At 38.6% G+C, this 12,045-nt stretch overlaps 1 protein-coding gene across 1 annotated transcript; it reads left to right on the top strand.

The window, feature by feature from the left end:
* Positions 1-10,172: 10,172 nt before the first annotated feature.
* Positions 10,173-10,718, top strand: LOC104753593 (agamous-like MADS-box protein AGL29). The gene has a single exon (XM_010475824.2). It carries the CDS (start codon positions 10,173-10,175, stop codon positions 10,716-10,718), a length of 546 nt encoding a protein of 181 aa, XP_010474126.2.
* Positions 10,719-12,045: the final 1,327 nt, after the last annotated feature.

The raw sequence follows: 12,045 nt of genomic DNA, 5'->3' as shown, positions 1-12,045 counted from the left end.
ACAAAGACCACACAATTGGCTAAACAGCCCGCCACAAAGGCCACACAATGGCTAATAGCCCGCCACAAAGGCCACACAATGGCTAATAGCCCGCCACAAAGGCCACACAATGGCTAAACAGCCCGCCACAAAGGCCACACACGGATAAACAGTCCGCCACAAAGGCCACACAATGGCTAAACAGCCCGCCACAAAAGCTTCCCGCCACTAAAAATGGACAGATTCTAACTCACATAAAAAACTTTCCATTTTTAGACATTCCACTTCTGGTAACTTTCCACTTATAGAAACTTTTATTTCAAGAAACTTTCCTCAAACCACCGCCTCATGAGAATTCCGTACCCCGAGCACCACCTCATCTTGTTACTTAGTCGCACAACCACCACCCCAAGTGACCAAGTAAACAAGAGAGATGGGCTGGAATACTCCATTCCCGCTCTAGTCACGGACTACCACTGGGACCAGGCTAGATAAGTTCAAGTCGCGACCTGTTTCTCGAACCACTTCTTGAACCTTGCCTTTATCCTCGCCTCTGGTTCCCAAGTCTGCTCCTCAACACCATCACAGTCCCAAAGGAATCTCATCAAAGGAATCTTCTTCTTCAAAAGTTCCTTGATCCTCCTTTCGAGAACCCTCACTGGTCTCGCCTCCATAGTCATGTTAGGCTGAAGATCCTCAGGAATCTTAGCCAACAACTGATCGTCCTCACGGAGACACTTCCGCAACATAGACACATGGAAAACCTTATGGAATGCTCTCATAACCTCAGGTAACTCCAAACTATATGCCACTGGTCCAACTCGCTCAATCACTCTGATAGGACCCATATACCTCGGACTCAACTTAGTCTTAGTCAATGACCTGTTTGGACCCTGCAACATGGCCATCTTGAGGTACACTCTATCTCCAACTTGAATCTCAAGATCTGTCCTCCTCATATCGGCATAACTCCTCTGCCGATCTTGAGCTTCCTTCATGTTCAGCTTGAGAACCTGAATCTTCTCCGAGGTCTCCTGAACAAAATCTGCCCCGTACATGCTCCTCTCCCCCACATGAGTCCATCATAACGGTGTACGACACGACCTCCCATAAAAGCCTCATAAGGTGCCATCCCTATACTCGCTTGGTAACTGTTGTTGTAAGCAAACTCTACCAAGCTCAGGTGATCTCTCCATTGGCCACCCCAATCCAACACACACATTCTCAGCAAATCCTCCAACGTCTAGATCGTCCTCTCTGACTATCCATCTGTCTGGGGATGATATGTTGTACTCATATTCACCTTAGTACCCAATTCTGCCTGAAATGCCCTCCAGAACACTGAAGTGAACTTGGAATCATTATCAGACACAATGCACGCATGCACCCCATGCAACCTGGACTATCTCCTTCACATACTTCTTAGCCAAGACCGCTGCTCCATCAGTCTTCTTAATGGCCAGAAAATGTGCCGACTTAGTCAATCGGTCCACAATGACCCAAATAGCATCAAACGTCCTGGACACTGGCAAACATACCACAAAGTCCATAGTAATCATATCCCACTTCCACTCTGGAATGGGAAGAATCTTCAGTAATCTACCTGGTACTTGATGCTCAGCCCTTCACTAACTGACACACGTCACACCTCGCAATCCATCTAGCCACGTCCTTCTTCATTCCGACCTAGTGATATTACCTCTTGAGATCACGGTACATCTTAGTCGCTCCTGGATGAATAGAGAATATGCTCGCATGAGCCTCACTCAAAATCTCCTGCCTCAACTTATCATCCTTAGGCACACAAATCCGCCCATGCACCAAAATAGTACCATTAGCCGAAACCTGATACTCTGAATCAACATCCTTTGAGGCATTCACCAGCCCCAAATCCTTCTCCTAAGCCAACCGCACTCTGCTCAACAGATCTGCTCTATCAGCTGCAACCAAACCCAACGGCTCCTGAGAAACCGCACACAAGTTCAACGCACTGATCTCTCCTACCAGAGAATCGATATCCAGCTCCTGAACCGAAGCCGCCCGCTTCCGACTCAAAGCATCTACAACCAAGTTAGCCTTACCAGGATGATAGGCTATCTCCAGATCATAATCCGCCACCAGCTCCATCCACCGCCTCTGCCTTAAGTTCAGCTCGGGCTGAGTGAATATATACTTCACGCTTTTATGATTTGTAAACACTTGTACCTTTGCACCATAAAGATAAGATCTCCCAAATCTTCAGGGCAAAAATTACAACACCCAACTCCAAGTCATGAGTAGGATAGTTGTCCTCATGCTTCCACAACTGCCGCAAAGCATAGGCAATCACCTTCCCATGCTGCATCAACACACACCTCAGACCAGCTTTGGATGCATCTGTATAAAACCACATAGGGTTCTCCCTGCTCAGGCAAAACCAACACTGGAGCGGTAATCAACATCTCCTTCAGGCTTGCAAAGCCAGACAAAAGGAACATTCTTCCCTGTCAACTTAGTCATAGGACGTGCTCTGCTCGCAAGCCCCTGCACAAACCTCTTGTAGTAACATGCCAACCCCAAAAAACTCCTGATCTCCGTGGCATTATGCGGTCTAGTCCAATCCCTAATAGCCTGAATCTTCTCCAGATCTACAGAAACCCCATCTGCAGACATAATATGACCCAGAAAACCCATCTCCCGCTGCCAGAAACTACACTTGCTCAGCTTAGCAAACAACTTCTGCTTCCGCAGCTTCTCCAGAACTGCCCTCAAATGCACTGCATGCTCTTCAGGACTCTTAGAGTACACCAGGATGTCGTCGATGAAAATGATGACAGACACGTCTAGAAACTCCTGAAACACGCTGTTCATCAATCTCATAAACGCTGTTGGCGCGTTAGTCAACCCAAACGGTATCACCACAAACTCATAATTCCCATACCTCGTCCTGAAAGCAGTCTTCCTCACATCTGCCTCATCTATCGGGATCTGATGATAACCCGATGCCAAATCTATCTTGGAGAACCAAGTAGCACCTCTCAACTGATCCAATAACTCATCGATCCTCATAAGGGGGGTACTTCTTCTTCACAGTGACCCGGTTGAGACCCCTGTAATCAATACACAAGTGGAAACTCCCATCCTTCTTCTTAACGAATAACACCGGCGCTCCCCACGGAGATACACTAGGACGGATGAATCCCTTGCTCAAAAAATCCTCTAGCTGCTTCTTCAGCTCTGCCATCTCTGCTGGAGCCATCTTGTAAGGAGCCTTGGATAACGGTGACGTCCCTGGTTCCAGTTCAATTGTAAAAGAATCAGACCGAGAAGGTGGTAATCCCCTGCAATGACTGGAACACATCCTCAAACTCCTCACAACCCGAATACCGCTAACCAAAGACTCTGGCATAGATATAGTAACCAAATAAGCCTAACGACCCTTCTCGATCATCTTCCCAGCCTGAATGGCCGAGATCACGAGACTCCCCAAAGTCGGTCTAATCCCCAGGAAAACCAACTTCCCTCCTGAATGCTCAAACTCCACTCTACCCCGAAGACAATCCAGATGAACCATATGTCGATGCAACCCATTCCATCCCCAAGATAACGTCATACAGCTCCACTGGGCTGATAAGCAAATCTGCAGGCCAAGACTCCTCCCGCAATGTGAATATCAATACCCTCGCTCGACCAATAACTCTCGGAAAACTTGCCTCCAGCAACTCTGACAACTCCTACACGCTCTCCGGGATCCCCCACGATACCCGCACTCTCTGCACACTCTGGGGTAATGAAGCTATGCGTAGCTCCATAATCAAACATAACATGGGACTTAAACCCTCCCACCAACAAGTCCCTACACAAACCTCATGTGTTGAGAACCTAACACTTATCACAGTACAACATAACATCTGAACTTACTAAGAATTCACAAAGACAAGTACCAGAAATTATACCTGTGATCGCTCCGGCACTACTTCCACCAGTTTCTACCGTCGTGTAAACCCGTGGTGCCTACTCAATCCATGCCACCTGCTGCCCTCCCGGCTGCAACGCTGCCACTGCTACCAGCTGCAACTTGGGAAAATAGGGCCTGATGTGCCCTAGCTCCATGCCGCACAGCACTCCTCTTCGGACAGCTAGCAATCTTGTGATCCTTGCCCCCACACCCAAAGCAACTCGGACCACCCGGCCTCTACGTAGCCTCCCATCTCGTCTTGGTTCCCTCCGCAGGCTTGCCGCCCTTGCTAGAACCTCCCTGATGCTGAGCCTTGCTAGGCTGGACTGCTGGGCTAGCTGCCACTGACTGTGCCCGGATATCCTCCTCGATCCCTGCTGCAGTCTCAACCAGCTTTGCACGCGAAGCATAACTCTGCCCTCTACAGTGAACCCTCAAGTCATCACATAGGGCCCTCAAAAACCTCCTAATCTGACCCATACCTCAGAAGTCGACTGAACTCCAAGTCAAGCTCCCGCACTTACCAAGTCCCCTGAGCTAGCTGAAGGAACTACACCTCCAACCTATCCAGTGCCTCCCAAGGGAAATACTTGCGGTTGAACTCCAAGACAAAGTCAGCCCAAGACATCTCCCTCTGCACTCTCCTGGCTGCCACAGAACTCTCACCACAACTGAGCATCACCACTCAAATGGTGGACCCCAATGTCCACCCAAATCTCCTGAGGACATCTCAGAGTATGGACGTTACGTTCGACACTCGTCCTCCACGCATTCGTAGTGGTAGGATCTGTACCTCCCGAAAACCGCTCAGTACCAATACAGCCCATCTCTGTCAGCATGCTGATATAGCGAGAATGGACCCCCACATCCGCAGCCACTGGCTGCCGTTCCCCTACCACCACTGGTGGCACTACCTGAGCCTGAGCCGGGCCACTGGCGGCAATCGCTCTATCAACTGTGACAGCAAACCCGCAAGGTCGACACCCCGGGACTCCACCCACTGGGACTCCCACACCTGGGGCCCTAACATCACCGGCTATTGGAGCATCAACACCGCCCCCTCCGGCCACACTCATGGAATCCCCCTGGACACCCTGCGACTCGCCAACACCCTTTGCTGTCACACTCTGGTCCGCAGCCTCACTAACCTCTGGGACTCTGCCCCTACCACGACCACGTCCGCGTCCACGACCACGTCCACATCCACGACCACAACCACGACCAGCAACAGCACCCTCTCTAACCATCTGCACTACCATGAACAAAAGGTTAAGCACACAATTATCATAACACAGAAACATAAACTCACCGTGAAATCACATTGTAGGCTCGAAGAGGATGTTCTAGGACTTCATGTCACACACAATTGACTAACTCACATAATCAATCAAGACATGCAATCCCAAATATCACAATAGAAACCTAGTGAGCCCAAACCTAGAACCGTAAGGGCTCTGATACCAAACTGAAACGACCTGACCCATACCAACTAGCCACCAAACCACAAACACATTCAACAAGCGAAAAAATAATATCAATAAATATTCAATCATCCAATAACCAAATAACAAAAGACATAGAACCGACAATCTAGCAATGTTCTTCAGACCCAACTCTAGCAACCTAGCATAATCAGATAAAATCCAATCGAGTCCCTAGAACATCCTCCTCTTCATTGCCTTGATTCCACGATCACACTTTGCCTTTACCTGCACCACAAACACAAATTGCAATGCATGAGTATTTTATAAACACTTAGTAAGGCAATCCTCCCATCTACTAGGCTATACACACAAGCAATAGAGATACTCTAACCATCAAACAACAAACTAGACTCTGCATCGACCGACACAAAGCTTGCATCGACCGACACCAACAGGGAACGGCAACAACCGACACTGGGTATGCATCGGTCGACACAAGGTTCACTTGCATCTACCGATGCTTCCACTTGCATCGACCAACGCATGTTCGACATCAAGCGGAAACCCTAATCGCATCGACCGACGCCTCCACATGGCATCGACTGATGCTCATAGGTCAATCCGCGCCGTCCTCGCACTAGCATCAACCGATGCACATGCCGAGCATCGTTTTCCCCAAAGCTTCTCGCCGGATCTTCGTTCCTGCAAACCACAAGACTCGATCCCAAGCCACAAGAAAGCTTCCTAACGCGTCAAATAACATTCTAACAAGCCTAACAACACATAAACAAACAGATCAGAGGAAATCTCCAGCTTAGATAAGCCATGGTCATGCACTTACCTTTGCCACAGAAGATTCTGAACAGCAAACAAGCAAGAACACGCTCCTAGGAAGCTCCTACAACGATCTCAGCTACAGATCTCTACAGAAACGTCCCCAATCTCTCAAAACTCACGAAGAACACTTAGAACTCTTTTCTCTCTGTCTTTCCTCTCTGAAAACGGCTAAAACTCGTCGAATGAGACAAACATACGACTTAAGGGTTTTCCTTTACCCTTTGCCCAAAACGCAGCGTTTAACTTAAGTCAAAACGCAGAAATCTGAACCTGCATCGACCGATGCTCCTCCAGCATCGACCGATGCACATCTCTAAACCGGGATTTTTGTTCGCGGATGTTACACACCATTTCGGCCAAATCTTGTTAATTCCGACATGACATATATCACGATACAACTCGAGATGAGACATCGCTGGAAGAAGTTGAAAGCTTTCGATTTCTAACTTTTGTCGATATCTGTGTACAACTAGCAAAGGAAGAGTGGCTAAGTTTCCTCAAAAGAGAGAAAGTGACATAGAATAGAGAACGATTATTATTGGTTAAAAATGCTAATATGTATTATTTGTTATAATTCTATTGGCTATTGATTTTAAATGATGTGTCAACACCAGCTTGAATTTTAAAGCTGATGTGTCATGCTCTAGTGAAAAACATACAAGTTTTATTGTATTGAATCATAAGCATATGTGAAATTGTTTACTTTCACTACTTTGCCATTCTTCTGATTTGTATTAGTTTCCTAAAATGGGTTTTTAGTGTTTAATATTTTTGGCTTTTAATTATGGGTTTGATCCAAACAAACTACATGGCATGGGCTTGCATTTAAATTTGTTTCCTCTTGTTCAGTTCAAGTTGAAAACTTCTATTCAAAAATATATATATGTACGGAAACTTAGTGAATAAAAGTTCACTACTTAACTTAAAACATAAGTAATTTACATAACGGAGACATTGTTTCAATAAATAATAGATAATCATTATTCATGTATAATAAATATTTTAAAACACTCCCCTGAGTTATTCGATGTGATGAACTTGTTACAGTTGGGTGCACAAAAAAACTTGTTATAAGTTATATAACATATCAAAATTATCAAAACTAATTCCAGTAACGAATGATATTAATCTGAATGATAAGTTTATATATGTTGACATTTAAGATAATACTTTATCAGATTCAAATTAGTTATCGTTTTAGATTGTTCCACACAAACTAAGAAAATAGATTGTACCCTTGTTGGATTTTTAGAATTCCAAAGTATTTAATATTTCAATTGTTTAATAAGGGATACAAAATAATCTCTACTAAAAATGAAAAAAAAAACGAGAACGACAACTAAAATTAAAAAAAAAATACAAAATGACAACTCATTTGAAACAGAGAAAGTGTGTAATAGTCATTATTCTTGGTCAAACAATTAAAATAGTCTATTTGCTAGTCAATATTCAACGGTATTATATGCCTTTTATGGAAACAAATTTATTGAATATCAATAACATGACAATTACAAAATCTTATATAAATATTTTAAAATGTTTTGTCAAATTCACATAATAGTAAAGGGAAAATTCATATTTTTAGATATGTTACTACTACTTTACATTTTAGATTTAACTCCATACTCTATAAATTATGTGATTTTACGTTGTAAGAAACTAGTCATCATCAGATGATCGAAGGATCCACATTTCAAGTCCACTTGACGCATGCCCATGAATCTTTTTTTTATAAATGAGTTAAAGGTATTTCATCTATATTGTTCTATTATTAGGTATAGGTTTTGATTGTTTTGATACTTTTGCAGTTGCATTCTTGTTTACATTATCATATTTTTATGCTATTCTAGTTAACGATATATACATATATATATATATATATAAAATCAATTTTAACTAAAATAATTCTAAAAAAGAATGTAAATTAAATCAATTTTAATTAAATAATTCAAATATAATAACAATGTATGAATGTATAACATATATAAAATATTTAAAAAACACACAATAATATTTCTGAGAATATTTATACTATGATTTGTGATTTGAAAGATGACTTTGAGATCAAGCACAATGTTAATGTAATTCATCATAAACTATCGTGGATTTTTCTGATTCTGTGTGGATTTGAATGCTCACTATAACATGTATAGCTTTGAAGTATATTTTTTTTTCTTACTTATGCCTTCAAGTTTATAAGTTTTTCGTATTAGTGAAGGTACAGTTTGATACTTAGCCTACATAGCTTGTATTATATCTAGCAAATACTATTTAGGATTTAAAGGTGATGGAGTATTTTACAAATATTACATTTACTCTCTAATTTTCATGATTTTTGTTTATTTCTCTATAGTTATATTTATTATTATTTATAATAGTGTATGTCTTGTATTTCATATCGGTCTATATAAAACAAGATGGATCATATAAATTAGTGATATTTATATATTTATTGGATTTTTTAAAATAACATTTTTATGTCACTTTTCAAAAATACTCTTTCATGGTGTCCATTTTCAAAAATATCCCTTTTTATTATATAAAATGAAAAAATTCTAAATCCTAAACCACACCCCCTAAAAATTATACCCTAAATGTAAAATAGAGAACCTAAACCTAAAAAATCTAAAAATTAATTTAACATATTGTAATTGTGTTAAAGAGGATAAAAAATGGTATTTTTGAAAAGTAGTATCTCAAAAAGGCATTTCTAATAAATTTTCTTTAAACAAATTGTACTTTTATACGGTTGAGATTCAAGTTTTAATGTCCTAAATTATATATATATATTAGTTTTTGTTGATGTACGTAATCTAGGATTTTGGAATCAAAATACATCCAGACTGTCACATTTTTGTAGATTTAAACAAAATTCAGACTTATGTTAAATAATTTATGTCAAAATTGTATTTTTAGCCCAATGATGAGTTGGAGAAAAACAAAAATGAACATTAATTAAGTTGAGAAATACCAAGACAGAATGGTCACATTAATGTTGAAATGATATATACACTAAACTTAGCAAGTTCTCCCATTTCAATAATGGTACATATATGTATATATATATATATATAAAATAAAATAATAATGGTATATATATACACTGACCTTAGCAAGTCTTTATATTTTAACTTTTTTATTGTTAATTTTATTTTATTTCTTTCATTTTGTAAAGCTGATCTAGGAGCTAAAATAATACTTTGATTAAAAAAATAAAGAGTCTTAAACTTCAGTCTATTTTATTTTTGTGAGGTTTTGGAATTATATAAATTAAAATGGTAGTAATTATTAAAATGAATAAAAACCTTTCAGTACTTTTTAAATTAATGTTTGGAAATTTGACCAATGTTATAGAGTGGCGTAGAGTTAATGTCACATATGACTGAGGTTTTTTATGTCATAACTGACAAATATTTCATTACAATAAATTATTCAACTATGTAATTAACTTAATGAACTACAAACTTTTTTTGACTAATTCTTATTTTGGAAATAAATTATATGAGTCAAGATTTTATCATAACTAAATAGTTATTCTTTTGTACAAAATAAATATATCATATAATTGGTGAATAGTATTTCTACTGATATTTTATTTTTTAAAAATAATAATTTCAAATATTGATAATTATGATAGAACTTTGACTCATAGAGTTTATTCCAAAAACAAGATAATAAGTAGTCAATAAAATAGTGGATTACATATTTGACTAAGTTCTTGTAATTAAATATTTTTCAATTATGACATAAATTCTCAGTCAAATATGACATAAACTCTAAGTCAGTTTACAATAATGGTCGAATTTCCAAATATTAATTTGATAAAGTTTTGACCAATTTTTATGTATTTAATATTTACTATCATCATTTATTTATATAATGTCAGTCTTGCACTTAGAAAAAAACGTATTCCTTAGCTAACAAAAAGAAAAAGAAAAATAAGTTTATAGTCCGTCCTCTTTTACTTTAAAACTTTTTTTTTTCTTGTCTCCAACATGAGTTTGAGAAAAATCAAAGAAAGCCAAAAAATTAACATGAAAAAAATAGAAAATTGTGCAGACCGCACAATTACATTCTACAAATGCAAACAAAAGATCTACAATAAGCTCAGTGAGCTGTCCCTTCTATGTGGTGCTAATGTTGGGTTTCTTGTGTACTCCAATAGTGGAATCCCATACACATTCGGCAGTTCATCCTTTGAAGTCATTTCAAAGCGGTTTCTCAACAGTGAGGGCTCTTCGTCCACCTCACTGCCACAACAATCGAACATAGATGTTCATCATAAAGAGAAGATGGAAGAACTCTGCCAAGTCTATAACAATCTTATAGAGAAGGTTGATGTGGAGAAACAGAAAGGGATGACCATGGCAAAGGCTGAGGCAGAGGCACTGCCAGTGGAGAAGGACGTGTGGTGGAAAGTCGATCCAATGACAATTAAGGATAAGGAAGTCATAAAGCAGTTGCTGGAGAAGTATGAAGATCTCTATGAGAAACTATGTGACGAGGTTGGTGCAAGGAACCAAATAGAAAATGCACCATAGATTTTATTTTTTGGATCATCTGTTTCACTAAAGATCCCGACCCTAAATGTTCTTCTTTCTATTTCAAAATTGTTGTCATTCTATGTTTAGTTTTTTTTTTCAACTTAGTTGTCGTTTTCATTTTTAATCGAAATTTTTTTATTTGCCCATTTTTAAATGAATAAAATAGTAAATTTTTTGAAATTTTAACTAATTATTTTGTATAAATTTCTGAAAAAAAAAATCATTTCTATTTGATAACATTTTTTATATTAATTATTCATAAGTGATATAAACATATATATATATCAGTTATTATAACTGTTACAAATACTAAGATCACTTACATAAAATGATTTTTAAAAGAAACATCATTTTTTGTAATTGACACAAAATTAACATCATTACAATAACTGATGCAAATATTATGTACAATTGCATCAGTTGTAAAAGAAATGATGTGAATTATTTGCATCAATGTACTATAAATCATTTCTTTAAGTGATGTAAATGTTTTTTACGTCAATTATAAGTAATACAAATAATCAAAATAAATGATATAAAATGATTATTTTTTTGTAGTGTTCGAAGGAGAACTTCTTTTCGTTTTAACCTACTTACCAAAAAATCCAAATGAACCAGAATTCCTATGCTAACACTAAGATTAATATGCTGTACTGTGTATTGTGTACTGTGCATATAAAAAGAGATATTAAAAAGGTGAAAAAATTACTAAAAACTATATTTGTTTATTCTAGTCTAAATACTCGATGCGAGTTGGTTACAAGAAACTATAGGATCAGAATTCTTACGTACCATGGAATGCAAAAATTTTGAATAGATAAGTCATAAAGATAATCAAGCCTCCATCATTAGGAATAAAGTAATCTTCCTTCATTTCTTCATAGACGCCTGAACATGTCTTCTAGTTTCAGTGTAATTAATTCAACTTTCCCTCTCAAATGCTTTAGTTTTGACTTTCGACTGCTCCTTTTGATTTTTCCTAGACCTTTTTACTCTCATACATCTATTCATTATCATACGTGAAATTGTTTACTTTCATTACTTTGCCATTCTTCTATTTTGTATTAGTTTCCTAAAATGGGTTTTTAGTGTTTAATATTTTTAGCTTTTAATTATGGGTTTGATCCAAACAAACTAAATTTGTTTCCTCTCGTTCAATTTAAGTGGAAAACTTCCATACAAAAATATAAAGGGTTGCCGCTATAATACAACCCATACCTGATCATTGTGAGCGTGTCATCACCAGCTTTACCACTACCATTGTCTCTGTCCTCTTATCTCCATCATCCCTGCTTGCGACGGCCATTATTCTCCTCGTGTCCAA

Source organism: Camelina sativa, chromosome 16, assembly GCF_030686135.1.
Source record: "Camelina sativa cultivar CO46 ecotype springtype chromosome 16, ASM3068613v1".
Lineage (NCBI taxonomy): Eukaryota > Viridiplantae > Streptophyta > Magnoliopsida > Brassicales > Brassicaceae > Camelina > Camelina sativa.
The sequence above is the reverse complement of the archived record's forward strand: the minus strand, read 5'-3'. Positions and strand labels throughout refer to the sequence as shown.

Coding starts and splice junctions, on each gene's coding strand:
- LOC104753593 (XM_010475824.2), top strand. CDS start 10,173: ATGAGTTTGAGAAAAATCAAAGAAAGCCAAAAAATTAACATGAAAAAA.